This window comes from Equus przewalskii, chromosome 14 (assembly GCF_037783145.1).
Source record: "Equus przewalskii isolate Varuska chromosome 14, EquPr2, whole genome shotgun sequence".
In the NCBI taxonomy this organism is placed as follows: domain Eukaryota; kingdom Metazoa; phylum Chordata; class Mammalia; order Perissodactyla; family Equidae; genus Equus; species Equus przewalskii.
Window position 1 is genome coordinate 29,245,255 of NC_091844.1, and position 18,456 is coordinate 29,263,710.

Genomic DNA, 18,456 nt, shown 5'->3' on the forward strand with positions numbered 1-18,456 from the left:
TCTTTAGGGGCAACCCCAGCCTAAGGACAGCAGGAGCAGCAGGCAGTGCCCAGTCCCTCACCAGCTTGGCCACCTTCCTAGGAGGCTCTGGCCAACCAATCAGACTTTAGCCTGGGAGAGACGAAGCTGCTCCTTGTGGTCTGGCCTCAACTTCCCCATTTTACAAAATGGAGCTGCCCCAATGATTTAATTACTCAGGTCTTGAAATATTTAAAAATCAGAAAAAAGAACAGATGTTTAGGCTTAAACTGTGTGTCACTAGCAAAGTCTGCTTTTGAGTCTAACCAGGAGTGGTCAGACCCAAGAGATTAAAAAAAAAAAAAAAATCACTTCCCAGTTTCAGGCAGCAAAAGCTTAAATGGCTCAGGGTGACATATTTACCTCTAGTTTCAGTAATTACTAACCACAGCTAGCTGCATGCCCTAGCTCTCAGGACTAGTATAAATGAGGAGGCAGTAAGACCCTGCTGACTTCCAGTTAATATGTGCTGGCCATTCCAAACTTCCACTTGTCAGAAGAACGCGAAAGGAACCCCCAAGACCACTGGTGGTTGAACTAAGACCAGGTGGGTGCTCCTTTAGCCACCTCCTCAGTGGACTTCTAAGAAGTCACGAGAGTTTAGAGGATGTGGTCTCTAAAACATTCCTCCAAGAGCCTTCAACCTCAAGATCTTGAACAAGAGGGACCCAAGACTAAGCCACAAGAATATGGAGGTAGAAGGGGAGACAAGGTAATCTAACACACCTACTCAAATGCAGAGAAACCCTGGCAGCAGGGCCACATTAGGCCAAGGCTAAATAAGATGATGGCAGAAGGAAGGGAAGCGAGGCCACATCTTTCAGCCACTCTAGGACAAAGCAACCAACCAAAGTGAAACTTCCAGATAGGGGCGACTCAGATGCAGCTTCCCCCTGGCAGGTTGGCCCCACACTCCACCTTAATGACCACAGGCTACTGAGAAGTCAGCTCGACAGGAGGGAAAATGATTCTCTTTTCTACCTGTTGGGTGAGTACATACAAGGCTAAAATCCTGAGCTGCAGTCAAGACCTTTATGAATAAAACTGCCCAAATAATGTGCAAAGTGAATTCTAAGTCTTAAATTTTATTTAAATAACCTCCAGTGAGAACAGAGTGGGCCAATTACTACCCTTTCCTTGTAATAACCAATGAATCAAGAGAGTAAGCGCAACCTGCAGCCAGCCTGCCAGCCACTCATGGGAGGTGCCTCTCAGTGGGGGCGGCCACGACCTCGGCCCCGACCCGCAGCTGGGGGAGCCTCCACTGTTGAGCGAGGGTTCTTGATGGTTTCATCTACGGACACGATAAGGCACGCAGCCTCGGAGGCTGCAGTCAGGGCATTGATCCTCACCATGGCTGGCTCCCACACAAAGGCCTCAAAGTTGTCAGCAATGTCCTCATTGTTGATGTCCACCCCGTACCACAAGCCCCCCTGAAAGAGCAGGAAAAGAGGGGAAGTAATATGGAACTGCTCCCAAATTTCTTATTGCATACCCTCCAAAGATTCAGATTGTCAGGAATCCTCCCTGAACTGGCCGGCCCGTCCCTGAGGAAGATGGCATCCGCCCAGGGCAGCACAACAGGAACCCGGAAGCACGCCTCCCCCCACCGGCCCCCGCCGACCACCTCCTTCACACCCTGGACATGCTGATCACTCAAGAGCTCTGGGCCCTCTCCCAGGCAAGGTGCCACGTTTGGGGGAGGCTCCATCCTCAGGTCACCTGAGGAATGTACATGAAACCATGGTTCTCAAGAGGAACACTTTCCAATCCCTTATTTCATTTTATCATCTTATTGCTTCCGTTAGTCCTCATTTTACAGATGAGGAAACTGAGGCACAGAGAGGTACAGTGACTTGCTTAAAGTCCTAACACGAGTCCAAAGCAAAGTCACTCACTCAGTGCTGCTGTGAGAGTGCTAAGCATTTAACAAACATCTCTAAACAAGTATTTGCTAAATGTCAAATGAACAAATTAAGTTCTCAGAGAGGTGACAACTTGGAGGTAGCAGTCCACAGCTGGCCTGCATGTCAGCAGGGCTCTGGAATGCTCCAGCAGCGCACTGCCTCCAGTGTGTGCTTTCAGGCCGGAGGCCGCAGGGTTCCTCTGGTTCCTCTCAGCACCCCGTGAGGAGCAATCACACTCTAGGTAGAAGCACTGAAGACACCCTGGAACCTCCAGTCCTGGCACTGTGGCTTTCCCTCTGCCCTCAGAGGAGGCAGTTAGTTGGTACTGGGTTTAGTTCTAGCCCTGTCACCTGGGCCAAACACACAGAGCTTGAGTAAGCACAACACATACTCAGAATCCAGCCCCATCCACCTAATCCTGGACCCCGAAGAGAGGAAGGACCCACCTGGGCATGCCGAGCCCGCAGCTTGTTGAGGATGTTTGTGGCATCAAAGCCAGCATTGTCACACAGCTGGCGTGGGATAATTTCCAAGGCCTTGGCATATGCCCCAATCAACAGCTGCTGTTTTCCTGGAATGGTCCTTGAGTAATCCCGCAGGTACTTGGAGAGCTCCATCTCAATGGCCCCACCTCCTGCCACCACTGAATCGTTCTGTAGAGACCAGATCCACCTCTCAATGCAAGCAGGCTCCAGGCCAAGCTCCAGCCACAGCCAAGTAGGGCCACTCAGTCAACAGGCCCTCGAGCCCAGAGAGAATGGTTCCTCATTTCTTCCCCCATCCCAAGCCCCAGACATGGCCCTCGTCTGGCATGATCCAACTTCAATCTGGTGAACCTTATGGTTTCTGACCATCATCAAGGTCACCTGTAGCTTGAGGGCACTAACACAGTCCCTGGGATGGCTGACCACATTAGCTCCACAGCTGCTCACGAGAGGAGGTCTTAGCCTTCAAGCAGCGTGACCTACTGTGAGAGACTGAGGTGGTTTCTCTATGATTTCTGAGGCAAGTCAGGGCCCACATGCCACGCAGGGAAGGACAGTTTATACAGGGAAGGAATCACCACACAAACCCAGGGACTCGTCAGCTCGGGAGGGAGAGTGGGCTGTACGGGTAGGAAGTCCCCAGCCTAGTACCTTGATGGCCCTCCTGACAATCATGATGGCGTCGTGCAGGGACCGCTCTGTCTCCTCCATAAACTGCTCGGCACCACCACGGAGGATGATAGTGCAAGTCTTGGCCTTGGGGCAGCCAGTGAAGAAATTGTACCTACACCCAGGTCAAATCACATATGTGAACTCCTTTCTGCTGCCAACCTGCTGCGTTCTGACCTCACCAAGTCCTCCCAACACTTAGCAGCTGTTCTTCTGTTCCTCACTAAGGTTCTCCAATCCGGCCCTTAAAGACATTCTTGGAAAGGTCTAGGGCTGTACCACTGGGGCATAAAGGACAGAGTCAGACTTTAGACCCAACTTGATCTTCTCTCCCCAAACACTCTATATCTGAGCTCTTTCTGCCCCAAAAGGTGAGTTTTCAAAGAGTAGCATATGCTATATGTATATACTACACCCAAAAGATGACAGAAGGCCAGGCCCAGGCAGGTGTCATGAGCTCAGCCAACAGGCAAGCCCAGGCCTGCGGCTCACCTCTCGCCTCCAATCTGGGTCTCTTCAAAGACCTGGCAGTGGCCCAGTACATCTGCTGACAGAGCATTCACACTGGTCTGGATGGAGCCTCCACAGGCCTGAGGAGCACAAGAATGCAAGATTATCTAGCAGTGAGGCTCACACAAGGCCAGAAGTTACCTAGTCTTAAAGCCAATTCCCATGCTAGACCCTGCCATGGTGCCCTAGAGCCCTCTGCACTGGATAACTCACTCTCTCCCTTGACCTCCAGGTGACCCTTACCCCCTCTGGAAGACGAGAAAACAAAACAGAACTAAGACACGTGAAGGGAAAACAGGCCTAGTTAAAGGGAGATGGGGATTCTTCGCTTCACCCAACACCCCCTCCCCCAAAGCAGGGTGCATTGGGCCCAGCAACTGAAGTCAGGATCAGTGCTTTGGACCTAAAGCTTCTTTCATGAGATGCTCAAGAAGAAAGGGAAGAACCTGGCTGGAAGCATTAACACTGGGCTTATCCAGCTAATCAGAACCTTAGTGCTGGGTTCCCTCACAAATCCAATTTCCTGACGTGTTTTGGTTGGACTCACTTCTGTACACTGAGCACACACACTGGGACTGGAGTGCTTCAGGGGCCTAGATGGATATGCCAACCAAACAGTGCACTGCAGTACACCAGTGGTCAATGAAAACCCCCCCAGGGCCAGGAAGACCAAGAAGCAGCCTGTCAAAGTTTGGTTACCATCATTGTCCTCTTCAGATCCTCCTCTGGCACTCGGCCAGCACAGAACATGTCCCTGTCGGCAAAGTACTGGGTAGCCACATCGCCAATGGGGAGTTTGGACAAGACGACTTTGGCTCCGGAATGATGGATCCTCTCTAACTTGTCATAGAGAATGTTCCACTCAGCATCAACAATTGCCTGATAATCCTAAAGAGACCCAGAAAAGGATGAAGGTGATTTGGAGCGCAGGTTAGCACATGCGGTAGGCTAAACTATACCCCCTCAAAAGAAATATGCTGATTTATTTGGAAATTAACAGGGATAAACAGAGTAACCTCTTCTTAGTCCAAATAAACAAGGACCCTATAAGATAACTTAGGAACCACCTACAACTTTCAAAAACAAAATCAGAAAGTAACCTGAGGACTGGGAGCTACCCCAGTTAGCACTGCCGAAGTGTGACAAATAGTCTAGCCTGGCTGAGCTCTAGCCGCCTCTGCACCCATGGAGTTCCCAATGACAAGACCTCTTCTCCCAAAGGCCATTCTGCACTGGGGACACATTTCCCAAGAAGACTTGCTTATAGCTGGGTGACACTGCTACCTCCAGAGATGGCCTTGGTAATATCAATGACGGGGTACACCTGTCTCTGCAGCGTGAGACTCAGTCTAGAAGGGGAGAAGCCCACATCTGCCCAAAGAAGAGGAATCAAAACACTTGGCTCACTACATGGCTGGAGAGCCCCGGCCAGCCCCTTCCTGGGGGGACAGAGGATAATATTTCAGCAGGTGTGCCCTATCCAAATCTCCTCAGGTCCAGGTCAGAGAGAGTAAAGAGTGAGAAAAGAAGTGGGCCTGGTATGTACACATCAATATTCAGGGGGACAGGAGGAGAAAGGGGCTCATAAGGAGCCTGAGAAACAGAGCTGGCCCAAGATGGCCACAGAGACCCAAGCCTTTGGCCCATTTCCATGCCACTGTCAGCTGCTGGGGCCTACCTCAACTGTGTGGACTCTGATTTCAGCATTATCTTTCTCAGCTTTCAGCTCAAGCTCAACATTTAAAAGGGCAATCATTGGATTATTGTACTTTTTGGGTTGCATTTCAAACCCAGCGTAAGAGAAAGTCTTCTTGAATGCGACGCCAGCTACCAGCTGGGACTCCTGTTTAAAGAAACAAATAGTTCAACAGTTCAGTACTGGCAAGAAATGAAATCTCAGCAGTGTGCTGGACAAACGCGTATCCATTCCCGTGAACCTGAGAGTTAACCATGTCTTCATTTGATTGTTGTAACAAAGCCTTCCCATTATCATAAAAGCTGGGAAAAACATAAAACATATTTTCGTTGTCTCTTCAGTATAAGGGAATCATTCAGCTTGCAGAGACTAAGCATGGTAAAGGCCTGTTTGAGCTGTCACCTAAGACTGGCCTCCAAAGCAAATGCCATGGGATATGCTGTAAGTACTTACCTACAGTGCCAGGACAGGAGGCAGGTATTTATGAAGAAGGCACAGGCTGTCTAATGCCTCCCACTTCGAGCCCAACTGCTGAGTCTTCTCCCACTGTACAAGCCTACATACACACCTCTCCACCTGTACTGCATGCATGCGTGTGTGCACACACACATACACACTCTCCAGTGTGTGTGCTATAGCCTAGAGGCTTCCTCTTCCCAAAGATGAAGCCAAAAGGTCACAAGCGTCAGAAATTTCCTGCACAGTTCCCAAGTTATCATCGTGGCTTTCCACATCTCAATCCCTCAAAATGTGGACTTGAACCACTTGTTCCATAACAGAGCCTCCTGTGGGTCAGATTTAGTAGCAGGGCATAATAGAAAGCATGTTGCACCTGGGATTCACGTCAGCACTAACAGAAGATGTGGGTTCAAATCTGAGATCTCTTTCTTATCAATGATCAAGTCATTTCCCACTCCATAAAAAAGGACATAGTCAGTTCAATGACCTATCTGTTTTCTGCCAATGCTAACCTACAATCCTAATCTATAATACTGTAGTCTATCAGGGAAGATTCCTACGTGATTCAAATCCAGACTCATGAAGTGGGTGACGCCTAAGCTGAAGCAGGATGGATGAGCAGAAATTAGTCAAAACAGAAAAAAGGAAGAAAGAGATGTTCACAAGGGGCAGAGGCAGTGTGGTGGAATCAGGGAATGCAAAGCCATTTGCAGCTGCTGGAATACAAAGGAGAGGAGAGGGGCCTGTTGAGGAGAATCTTAGAGGGTCTGCCAAGGCCTGGCTCTTATCCTGTAGGCAATGTGGAACCCCAAAAGGCTTTAGACACAGGGCAGTAAATTGAGGAACCTCACCCTGCAACAGAAAACAGAATGGATTTAGGGGAGGAAGGGTGACCACTGTCAGGACACTGGTCTTGGGGATAAATAAAAGAGGCAGATTGAAGGTGACCAACAGGTTGTGGGGAGCTGGAAAGATTTTCAAAGACGACCCCAGATTTCTGGTTCCAGTGATTGAATAAATGGTGGTGATACCAACTATGTCAAGAACACAGAAAATGCTACAGGTTTGGAGGACAAGATAATGAGTTCAACAGCAGTTAGATACAGGAATGTGAGGCACAAGGGAGAGGTAAGGGCTGAAGATTTAGATCAGGACGTTCTCAGTTAACCCTAAGAATAAGTAAATAATTACTATCACCATTTATTGAATTGTGTATCTCAGGTTTTGTGTTAAGAATTTTATACGCATTTATGGGATGTGGGACAGTCTGAGAAAAGCACAAGTTTTTTGTGTTTTTGGCTTGCAGCCACTGGCTTTCTTACCAGGTAACATTAGTTCTGATCCCTAGTTTAGTGGATGCCAATTTAATCTCCAGGGTTTACAGAAGTAGAAAGGCCCAGGAGAAGATGGAATACTGCTACCAAAGCAGTGGGTAAAGACAAAGTCAGCTAGCCATGATAGAGAGAATGGGCTGAAAAAGGAGTGGCGCTGGGGGCCAAAAGACAGGGAATGGCTCAGATGACCTCCAGATTCCTCAGCTTTACTATACAAACCACAGCCCACTGACATGTGCCGTGACAGGAGGAAAAAGAGGAGGGAGGAAGACGGTGCAAATGCAATCTGGAAGCGTTAAAGTCAAAGGACAAAAGGTGAGGGGCCAGGCTGTATTATTTCAAGCAGGTCTTGCCCTGCCCAAATCACTTCAGGCTGAGGTCACCAAGAAAGAGCACAGTAAGAAGTAGCAGGCCAGAGACTGGAGAGGTCCAAAGTAGCATGGAGACACCAACATCAGAGAATGTTTCCAGACAGATACTACTGCGCTAAAAAAAAAAAAAGACAGCTGCACTGTGCAATAGCCACTAGCCACTTGTTGCTATTTAAATTTAAATAAATGGAAATTAAACTGAAAATTCCGTCCTTCAGTTCCACTAACTGCATTTCAAGTGTGCAGTAGCCACACTTGGCTAGTGGCTAGCAGACTGGAAAGCACAGAGACATAACAGTCCCAGCACTGCAGGAAGTTCTACTGGGCAGCAACGAGGTAAGAGCTACACATGCTGCTGTGGATCAAATTCTAAAACATTGTTAAATGGACAAAAGCAAGTTACAGAAAACTGTATTATAAGTGAGCATTTCTGTTTAAGAAAGCAGTATTTACATATGTGCTTAGAGATGCAGAGTAATTCTGGAAAGACATACACACACACACTCTTAATAGTCATTGTATCTGGGGCAAGAGTGGTGTAAGGCACATTTAATTTTTCCTTCGGGCCCTTTTATACAGTTTGAACTATGTATCATCTATCCAAAATAAATGAATAAAAGAAAGGAGAGGTTGACCATATCACTTGGGGAAGAATGGACTGAAAAGTACTTCTCAGTTATTAATTGAGGGGGTCACAGATAATTTATTGGAGATAGCCCTATCCCCTCCCACATTAACAGTGAGAATCTGATAAAAATCAGCCACTTCAATCTTCTAACCTGCTGACAAGTAAATACAGGCCCAGAGAGGTTACAAAATGCATCTGCAGTCACAGTCTACACTGGCAGTATGGGGAATACAGCTCAAGTCTGACTTCCAGTCCAACATGCATTCTCTCTACACCTGTAGTGTTGCTTACCTCCTACATCAAGCTGTGTGAAGGGTTAATGTGACAGCAGGAGCCTCCGAGGGAGGCAGCAGCAGGCTTACCTCTAGGGCGCCACCTTGCACCTTCTTGATTCCAATCATTTTAAGCTGCAGCAAATCATCAAGCATTATCACTGCGTCCACCACCATCTTAGCGAAGAAGGCTTTCTGCTGGGAGATCAGCTTGGAGCTCAGAGCGGTCATGGCACACTTCTCCAGCAGCTTCCTCTGTTCCCTGGGACACAAGGGTAGGACCTGCGTCAGGCCTTGAAAGCCCCTCTTATCTGACTCTATTGCAACGTGGTTTCTGTTCTAGCCTCTAAACTCAGCCCTCACCAACTTCATCTTCTGTATCTTTAGGGCAGATTATCAGTGACAGATGGTGATCGCAGTCAAAGACCTCATGTGTGACAGCTCTTAAACTACATTCTACAGCCTCTTGTGCTGCATGGGCTGGGGCACAGCCAAGGGTCTAGCAAGAGCCAAATAGCCCCAGGCCCACAGAGGGATTGCAACAAGCTTCTGCATCCAACTTGACCACAGGAAGTCAAGGTTCTGACAAAGCCACTGTAAACTTACACTTTATCTTCCTTCTTCACAGTCACTGCAATCTCTTTGATCTTGTTAACTGCCTGCCAAGAACAAAAGCTGAGTGAGTCTCTCAAGCTAAAGATAAATTGGAGAATGGGTCCCAATCTGTTTACTCTCAGCTGACAACATTTTTAAGTTTAGTTTAGTTTAGTTTTGTTTTTGGTGAGGAAGATTGGCCCTGGGATAATATCTGTTGTCAATCTTCCTCTTTTGGTCTGAGGAAGATTGTTGCTGAGCTAACATCCGTGCCAATCTTCCTCTATTTTGTATGTGGGACGCCGCCACAGCACAGCTTGATGAGTGTGTGTGGGTCCATGCCCAGGATCGGAACCTGTGAACCCCAGGCCACTGAAGCACAGTGTGTGAACTTAAGTACTATGCCACCAGGCTGGCCCCAACATTTGTAAGTCTGCTGCCCATAAAAACAGAAATCTCTATAGTTTGGACATCTCCCAAAGTTAGAAAAGTAGAATAGTTATAGTTCTGAAGAATCATCTGGGTAGTTCCAGGATTTAGCTCTGGATCTGCAGGTAACACACGTAAACAAATGAGTGGAAACAAACTATGACACTAGATTATGCCAAACCTTGTGGCTTATGATAACTACCTATGATAGGGGCCGGCCTGGTGGTGCAGTGGTTACGTTCGCATGTTCCACTCCAGCGGCCTGGGGTTCGCCAGTTCAGATCCCAGGTGCAGACATGGCACCACTTGGCACACCATGCTGTGGTAGGTGTCCCACATGTAAAGTAGAGGAAGATGGGCATGGACGTTAGCTCAGGGCCAGCCCTCCTCAGCAAAAAGAGGAGGACCGGAAGCAGTTAGCTCAGGGCTAATCTTCCTCCAAAAAAAACCAATAACAACAACAAAAAACCACCTATGACAACTTCTGGCACTTTACATATTACTTAGATATGTAATACATGATATACATATTTGTATGTTAAACTTGCTATCTTTTCAAAAGCACTTCTCATATATGATCTCATTTTAAGGTCACCACTCTTACAGAGATTGTAAAGGGAGAAACTAAGGCCTAGAGGATTGACTTGCCCCAGGTCACAGAACGAAGGTCAAAGGTCAATAAAAGTGAAGTCTCAAGATGTGCCATGAGGTACATGATAAAAATAGAAATAGTTCTCACTTAAGAGAGCCTGTGATATGTCTACATCATAGTCTATCAGGAAACCTGAGGCTTACAGAGATGAAGTCCTATGTCTAGTCAAATAGCTGCTGAACGGTAGAACTGGGATTCCTGGGGAGTAGAACTCAGAGAATGTCCAAGGAACTCTGTTCCCAGTCCCTCCACACCCCGGTAAAGGTATTATCCTAAGAGAAATATGAAGGGGTCTGGGTGCAAGGCCAAGTTAACCAGTACTCCCATACCAACTGGGTGGCAGTGCGGAAAGCTCGAATGATGATCTGTGGGTGTAAACCTTCCTCCACATAGGGTTTCACCTGCTTCAGAAACTCTGCAGCCAGCAGGGTCACTGAGGTAGTGCCATCACCAACCTGCAAGAGGATGACAGGAAATTCACTTTCTCATATTCAGGGATAAAGTCCCGAAACTTCATTTTTAGGGAATCTACCTGTTTAAACTGGGGACTGTTTAAACGGATGTCAAGCTTTTTTCTGGAAACATAGGTTTTTGCAACAAGTAGAAGGAAGGCAAGAATTAAGTATCCCTCCCATCAAGTGGTCCTGTGCTACAAAATTAATTCTGCAGCCAGGCCCACTCTCCAAAGAGAGCTGATTTAGACAATCACATTTCCTCAGGATATGAAATTATACATGCAAAGTAACCAAGAACTTCTCTACTGTGTACAAGGCACTATGATGAACAAGACAGTCCCAGTCATGCTTGTAATACAATGCTTACATGTCACAAATAACCATAGTAACTAGAGGCACGAGATAAACATTCATTAAGGAGCACAAGGTACTACACGAGTTTACAAAACAAACCTCCCAGGATCAGCCAAAGTCCTTTAAGTTTTAAACACTATTTGGAATAAGCAGATGACAAGTCTGCTAATCTTTCTTACACAGCCATTTTCCATGATGGGATCTACACCCTATTTTTAATGAGGGAGAAAAAGACTAAGAGCTTTTAAGAAAACTGGCTAACCTCTGATTTGGAAGAAATTTATTTTCAACTCACCTACATCCATTGTGTAATATGAGAATCTCAAGGAAGAAAAAAAGGTTACTGTGGTAAAGGGTTCAAGCCGCCAAATTTCCAGACAGAAACATATTTCCTTGTTAAAGACATTAACAGATCAAATCCAGACTCTTCTTTCTTTAACTTTACATAATTTTATATAGTATTTTAGAGGCTACTGGGTCCTAATAAACCTTCAATATAACTTCAGGACACATCTGTTAATACTCTAAAATACATACTTGTCTCTCTCAACATTTATTATCAACACTCCAGTGTTAGAAATGGTTTTTTAATAAGGCAGATTGGTTAATGCCACTAAATTGTACACTTAAAAATGTTCAAAATGATAAATTTTATGTTATGTATATTTTACTACCATAAAGAAAAAAAAAGATAAACTGGAAACCTTAGTGTTTCCAGCCCCACCTTATATGGTGACTAACAGACGAGGAGTTAAATTATTTACCTAGCAACTCATATGCACTACAGCACACAGACCTGGGTCCCAAGATCTCAGCTACATGCAGTGGAACAGTGGGAATTTTAAAAGACTATTCATTTCATCTAAATATTTTTATAAGCATGTAGTACCTGTGAAATTTTAATCTTAGATATAAAGTCAATTTTTTAAGAGGAGAGTGAAGGAGCAAGCAGGTATGTGTTTCAATCTCTATTTAAACATGTATGATTGATTTTCCTACCTCAGCGTCTTGGGATTTGGCAATGTCCACTAAAGTCTTTGCTGCAGGATGGACAACATCAAGGAGTTTCAAAATTGTGGCCCCATCATTAGAAATTGTTGCTTTGCCTTAAAAGGAACAAAGTAAAATGTAAAGATCCTTTCTTAAATTGTCTTCCAGTGGGATTTGGAGCCCAGGTGCCTTTATTGGGATGGGGTAGAGGGGACCACGGCAGGAACGAACTAATCTTTTTTATGGAGTTAGCTCTGTGCACAAAGGGCCACATAAAATCACAAGCTGCCAAAGACCGTGAGCTCCTGAACAGCAACTGGCACACTTCAAACAGACGCAGAAAACTTTTTAGAATGAGAATAAGTAACCATTTTGATATTCTTAACACAGTTGGTACCCCAGTATCTCACTTGTCAATTAACAGAATAAAACATAAGGGGGAATTTTCTCCTTCTCTTGGCAACATAATACAATGGGAGTGACCAGAGGCAACTTCAGATGGTTCTACACCACGTCTCTCTACAAGGTAACAGGCTCACGAGCCCAGCTTCCCCCATATACTCCTATGAGGCTCAGCATTCAGGGCAACGTATGAAATGGAATCACTTCGCAGTGAGCAATCCCTTAGAGATCTTGAAAGTAGTGGTATTTCTCATGCCAACGTCTGCTAGCTCCAAACACTCCCCAGGAGCCCCCTCACCTGCACACTGGCCTGAGGAAGCCTGCAGTCTTACCTCGGCCATCCACAATGAGCTTGTCCATGCCACGGGGTCCCAGGGTGGTTCTCACAGCCTCGGCAATCACCTGGCAGGCAGTGATGTTACTCACAAGTTGGGGGATGCCTTGGGAGCTATCAGTCCCCTCTTTCAACAGGATAACTGGTGTGGGCTAGAGAAGAAAGAGCAATTGACTGCTTTTAAAAACCATCTATTACAATGAAACTCAAGGAGGAAGGGGAGAGGAAAAATGTTCCCATCTCCCCTATAAGGGAAATATCTGGAGGCCTTTTAAAATCACACTCCCCCACTGTCCACCACATCCATTCCTTGAACAGCCTCTACCTCCAGAGACACTGCCAAGACCAAGCATACCCTACAGGTGTGCTAGAAAATAGTTTAGAAGCACTGATTTAGTCTAAAAGAACAAATCAAACGATGTGTTCTCCAATGCCCAGCTGAATAAGGATAGCCTTTTCAACTTCTGACCCTATTCTCTGTGTCGAGGAATTAGGTCATAGCATAGGAGGAAGAAGGCCATGCTCAGTGTTCACCCTGCAGCAAAACATCCACTTATCTACATTACGGCTTAATCCTAGAAAAGTAGATAGGGCACTGGGGCAACACACGAGGTGCCAACAGCTTCAGGTGTTGTCCTGGAGATGCCCAGGCAGACAGCTTTACCAGTGATGTTTAGCTGGAGTGTAGAAGGTAGCCAGGCAGAGAAACAAATAGCACCTTTGTGCTGCCTCACAAAATGCCAACAAATCTCAACAGATAGCAGTGTTTCCATCTCTCATGCTGGTGTGACTAATCTCCCATCAGAACCCCCGAATAAGTTTTTTTCTTTCTATTTTGTATTGGCCTCCAGAACAGTCACTATCCCTGTAGAGGCTTACTTTGCAGACCTGCTTTAGAAACTCCGGAAAGACAGGGACATGAGCCTATTTTAAAGGGGCTGCTTAGACCTTGGCTCCAGTGACCATTAGCACAGACAGTAATTCCTCAGCTTAGCAAATAAGAGTACCTTCTCTCTGCATCTAAGCCTGGGCCTTCAGAGATGAGTGCATGAACCAGATCCAGTCATCCCAGTGTCTGTGACTAACTTTGTGTGTGTGAAACAGAATATAGCAAGGGTAAATAGTGTTTCAAAACTTTTGTTATATTAGTTATGTGTGTGCCATTAGGCTGTGATTTAAAATGTATTTCTGACTGTGGATTGCAATATAAAGTTTGAAAGCCAGTGCCCATGTCCACTCCTAGGGATACCTCAGGTGTCTGAGCAGGGAAAGCTAGGAAAGCACAAGGCTGTCTCAGCTCCTACAATAAGGAGCCAAGAATTCACACACCAAATAGTCTAATGACCCATGAGGCTGACTCTGTATTAATAGGGCAATTCCTTAAAAAGTTCAACTCCTTTGGCCAGTGCAGCTGGAGGATAGTGAGTAAGCAGAAGATTAGAATAAGGCTGAAGAGGCAGGCAGGAACCAGATCAATACTCACTGGTAGACTGTGGTAAGGAGTCTAGATTTTATTCCTACAAAGAAGGGAAGCCCTGGAAAGGCTTTTAGCAGAGGAATGGCAGAGTCTGATTTACATTAAAAAGAAAACCCAACAGAAAATGGGTAAGAGGAGGCAAGATATAATGCACAAACGCATGAAAACCGCTGAAAAGATGCCCAACAAACTCTAGTGAGTAAGAGAGTGGGAGTAAAGAAGGTTTTGACACTTTGTATTGTACATTTTCTGTTGTGTTTCAACACTTTTTCTAATGAACTTATCATACAGTACTCATATTTTTAAAAAAGAACGCCTGTCAGATAACCCCCTAAATCTGGGGCCAGGCATGGGCTGGAGGGAAAATTCCTTCTTTTTCATGGTAGTATCCCAACTCTGGCAGCAACAAACAGCTTCTCTACACTCTCAGCATTCTTTCGGGCCCCTCGCACCTTCTGGAAGGAAAGCCCTGTCCCCCGACAGGCCCTGCCTTCTCCCAGTCCTGTAAATCATTCCTCGCGGCAGGCTCCAGTCTTCCTCAGTCCACCCCTGCCCTGGATGGAGTCTGACTTAAATCAAAACTCAACTTGAGTTTCCATCCCTGCCTACGGCCTTCAATGGATTCTTTCACCTCCTCAGTCTACCTTACCCAGTGCTTTCATAGACTTTTTCTCACTCCTACATCCAAACTCTATTCCCATCTACAGGAGCCACCCAGCCACTTTCTACCGAAACCGCTTTCTTACCACCAAGCCAGCAATTCCTCACAGCCCCAATTCTTCCAAGAAGCTTTCTCAACAGCAGCTAAGAGGGCATCCTGAACAGGGGATCCCATAACACCCTCTCTGCTTCCTCTTGTGCACAATTTTATATTGTCACCTGTCGTAAAGTATGAGCTTCCTAATGGTAAGGACTACAGTAACCTCAATTTGTAGAGTGCCTAGATTTGGCCACATATTAAGCAACATACAGCAGCTTTGTGTGCTGAAAATTCAACTATTATATATACTTGAAAGTGCTTGATACAGGCCTCGAAATAAGACAGCACTGGCTTATTTTTGGAAAAGTACTGGCAGTATGCAACATTAAATTCACTGAGAATTCTTAAGTATAAAGCAAGAAGGGCATGGAAGCAGCTGACCACATCGCCCCCAAGTTCCCTATGCTTTGTAGGCCCTAGAGAAATGGCAGGCTGGGTAGAGAGATTCTATGGGGAGGGAAAGGTGGCAGAGCTGGATTGAGCTAAGCCAGGTCAAGCAGGATGGGTTGTCTTCTATCTGTTCCCGAGGGGCAGGCCCTACTATGGAAAGCCCAGTTTCTGTCCCTAAGTTACTTTTCAACTTCACTCATTTTTACTCAAGTAAACAAACAAGAGCAGATTTGAAAGATGTGCAAAGGGTATCATGGGAGGCTTGGGAATTTCAGCTTAAGGGTCGTTCTCTTTATCCTCCTTAAAAATTTTTATTATTAAGCATTATTAAGCTTGATGTTCTAAAAACAACAGGTGTTTACATGCCAAGGCATATACAGCTCAACACCACAAAGGCAAGAACATCTTTCTGCACAAGCTGTACCAAAGTCACAGGACTGAGGTTTCGGGGGACCTTTTACCTCTCTTCCAATCACAGAAGGCTTCTAGAATATCAAGGACCAATTTGATGACAGCAAGGAGGATTCTGGTGACAGAAGTTTCACATTCCGAAAGGAGAGACATAAACAGCCAATACAGCACAGAAACAGTCAGTTCAGGAAAAATTTAGTGTGGTGGTCTGGAGCCTCTTGGTGAAGGGTTTTGTCACCAGACAGAAGAAGCTTGGTTCTGATCCCCAATTCTTTGAATGCCAACCAAAACTCTTATGATAGGCCTGGCAGCAGGATAAGTTACAGGGAGGAAAGGAAGCAAGCAACTGCCCAGAAGAGCAGCTAGCATTTGCTGAGTGCTCACTACATGCTGGGCATGCTTTATCTGTACTAATTCATTTAATCCCCTCTAACAGACTGAGGGCCAGAAATGTACTAACATGCTCAAAGTCACACACCTAGTAAAGTGGCAGCGCTGAGTTACAAACCTAGGTATTCAGTGTGGCTCCAGAGCCCTTACTCTCCCTGGTTCTACTATACTGCCTCTGCACAGAAGATGAAAACACCTTCAGGAATAGACAATGTTGAAGATGAACTGAAAAAGGGCAGTACTGGAGGTATGAAGGGGAGATGGGGTGCACATAAATGCCAAGTTCCTTCTCTCTTGGTTACACGCTGGATTCACAGGGCATTTGGTAGCAGAATAAACACCTTTTAGGGGTCAGCTTGACATCTACCAGGACAGGGAGAAGAGGCAGGAAGCAGGAAAAGAACAGAGAACTGAGAGGGACTGATAGGCCAAAATGAGTGAACTGCCAAGCGCACAAGGAGTAATGCTCAGGCGGGTTTTGCCTCAAACACTTCCTTAAAAGCTGGCTCAGTTCAAGAGCAACTCAGGAATTACCACCGAAGCCTGGGCCCCATGGAAGGTACCTGCAGCTCTGAGACGGAGAGGACGGATGCCTGCGGAAGGGGGGGAGGGCTACAGGGAGCCTCCAGGATTCACTAACCTCCCTAATTTAAGAAAACGAGACCCAGAGATAGGTGGCCAAGTACAAAAGCCTGGTCTAATGACACACCCGGAGGGGCAGGCAGGGTCGGAGTCAGAGCCTGGTCTTCCCACCCCTGATGCAGCGTCCCATCTGCCTTGCCCCTTCTCCTGGCTGAGAAGCTGCACTCCCAACAACCAGCTGGGCATGGTTCATTCAGTAGGCACTAAATATACGTTTATTTAATGAATGAATGAGTGAATGAACGGAATAAAGCGCGAGCGGAGGAGTCTGTTCCCATTTATGCAGCAGCGGGTGAGCTGGCGGACAGCGAGCGACCACTCGAGATCTTGGGCTCAGCCCAACATAAGGTCCCATACCGCCTCTGCCGATTCTAGGAAGCACATGGCTTTACATTTCCCAGGGAAGCCAAGGCTTCCACGTCTGGCCGCCAACCGCATATGCACGCTCAAGCCGCACTCGTTTAAAACAGCTCACGATTGTGGGGGGCTCCAAAAACCGGGTCTCCAACGCGGGTTCGAGGCCCAGAAGCACCCTGGGACTTGTAGTCCCCAGCCAACCCGACCAGAGCCTCCCCTCGAGCCCCACATAGCCCTCGCCCAGGGCCCCTGCTCCGTGCCCGGGCCGAGCGAGGCCGCGGCGGGCCGGGGTCGCCCATAGACAGGGGGCCGGGGCGAGGACGGAGTCAGTGGACAGGGGAGGGCCTTATGGGACCGACCCCGGCCGAGCGGCGCCAGCCACGGGCCACATGGCAGCAGATGGCGACGGATGCGCGATAAGCCACTCACCATCATTTTGGAGGCTTAATCAGTGGCCCGCTACTCCTCCTCTCTTCTCCGTGTCTGGGCCGCCCAACAACCCCAGAATGCCCCGCGCCAGAGAAGTCCCCAGAAGCTTCGCCAAGCCGTTGGACCGGGAGAGGAAAGGGACGGGCCACTTCCGCCACCCTGTGGTTCACTACCACAGAGTCGATGTTGCTAGAAGGGCCCGAGGCTGGGCCTCTGAGGGCGCTCTAGCAAGAAGCGTTTGTTAGCGACAGGTTGCCAGATTTCGGTCGTTCTTTTTTTTGGAGCGTGCAGTATTCTTGCTCGGCCCGCGTCATCCACTAACCCTAATTCCATTCCCCTTCTTTCCTGGACGCCAGACCACGGAATGCAATAAACGCAAACTGACTGTGGGACAGGTTCATGTTAAGTAAGCGCTTCATGACAGATCTCATTTAATCCTTACAACCCTATCGCCTTGGTACTGTTATCATGCCCATTTTACAGATGAGGGAACCGCGGCTGAGAGGTTAGGAAAGCTGTTCAAAGTCACAGTTGCACAGTAAGTGGAAGAAAGGCGAGTGTGGGCACCTGGCCCCAATGCCCGTTTTCTGGCTCTGCGCTAGCCAAAGCCTCCTCTAGGGTGGGGTGCATCAGGCTGCGATCCCAGCGCCTCCAGACAGTGAGCGCGCAAGCACTGGTGGATATGGACAGAGGACGAGCCGAGCGGGGTCGCGGGAGACCACCCGGGCGCTAGACGAATGCCTTCCCAAGGAGGGGGTGGGAAGGAGAGCAGCACAGTTAGGAAAAGGCAAATCGTTGTCGTGCGAGGCGGCCGCGGGGAGGATCCAGCCGAGACCGCAGGAGCCGGCGGTCAAGACTTTCGGCGGCTGAAGCGAGTGCTGCAGGGCGCCCACCTGCAGTTCACCGTTCTGTTTGGCCCGCCCATCAGCCCGCTGGGTCCTGGAGAGTCGACAACAAACTGAGAAATGCTGGGGCGGGGCTGGGGTGGGGGCAGGCAGTTGCTGTTAAGAGTTTAGACCAATCACCCCTCGGCCCCACTTC

General features: G+C 47.4%; 1 protein-coding gene across 1 annotated transcript; it reads right to left on the minus strand.

Moving 5' to 3' along the window:
- Positions 1-1,083: 1,083 nt before the first annotated feature.
- Positions 1,084-18,407, minus strand: CCT7 (chaperonin containing TCP1 subunit 7). Its single transcript, XM_008516595.2, has 12 exons — positions 17,416-18,407; positions 12,558-12,711; positions 11,833-11,939; positions 10,354-10,479; positions 8,956-9,008; positions 8,440-8,611; positions 5,268-5,432; positions 4,289-4,477; positions 3,572-3,669; positions 3,062-3,194; positions 2,372-2,578; positions 1,084-1,451 (listed from the first exon to the last, which is right to left on the minus strand). The coding sequence occupies exons 1-12, from the start codon at positions 17,419-17,421 to the stop codon at positions 1,230-1,232; spliced, it is 1,632 nt and encodes a 543-aa protein (XP_008514817.1). The 5' UTR covers positions 17,422-18,407; the 3' UTR covers positions 1,084-1,229.
- Positions 18,408-18,456: the final 49 nt, after the last annotated feature.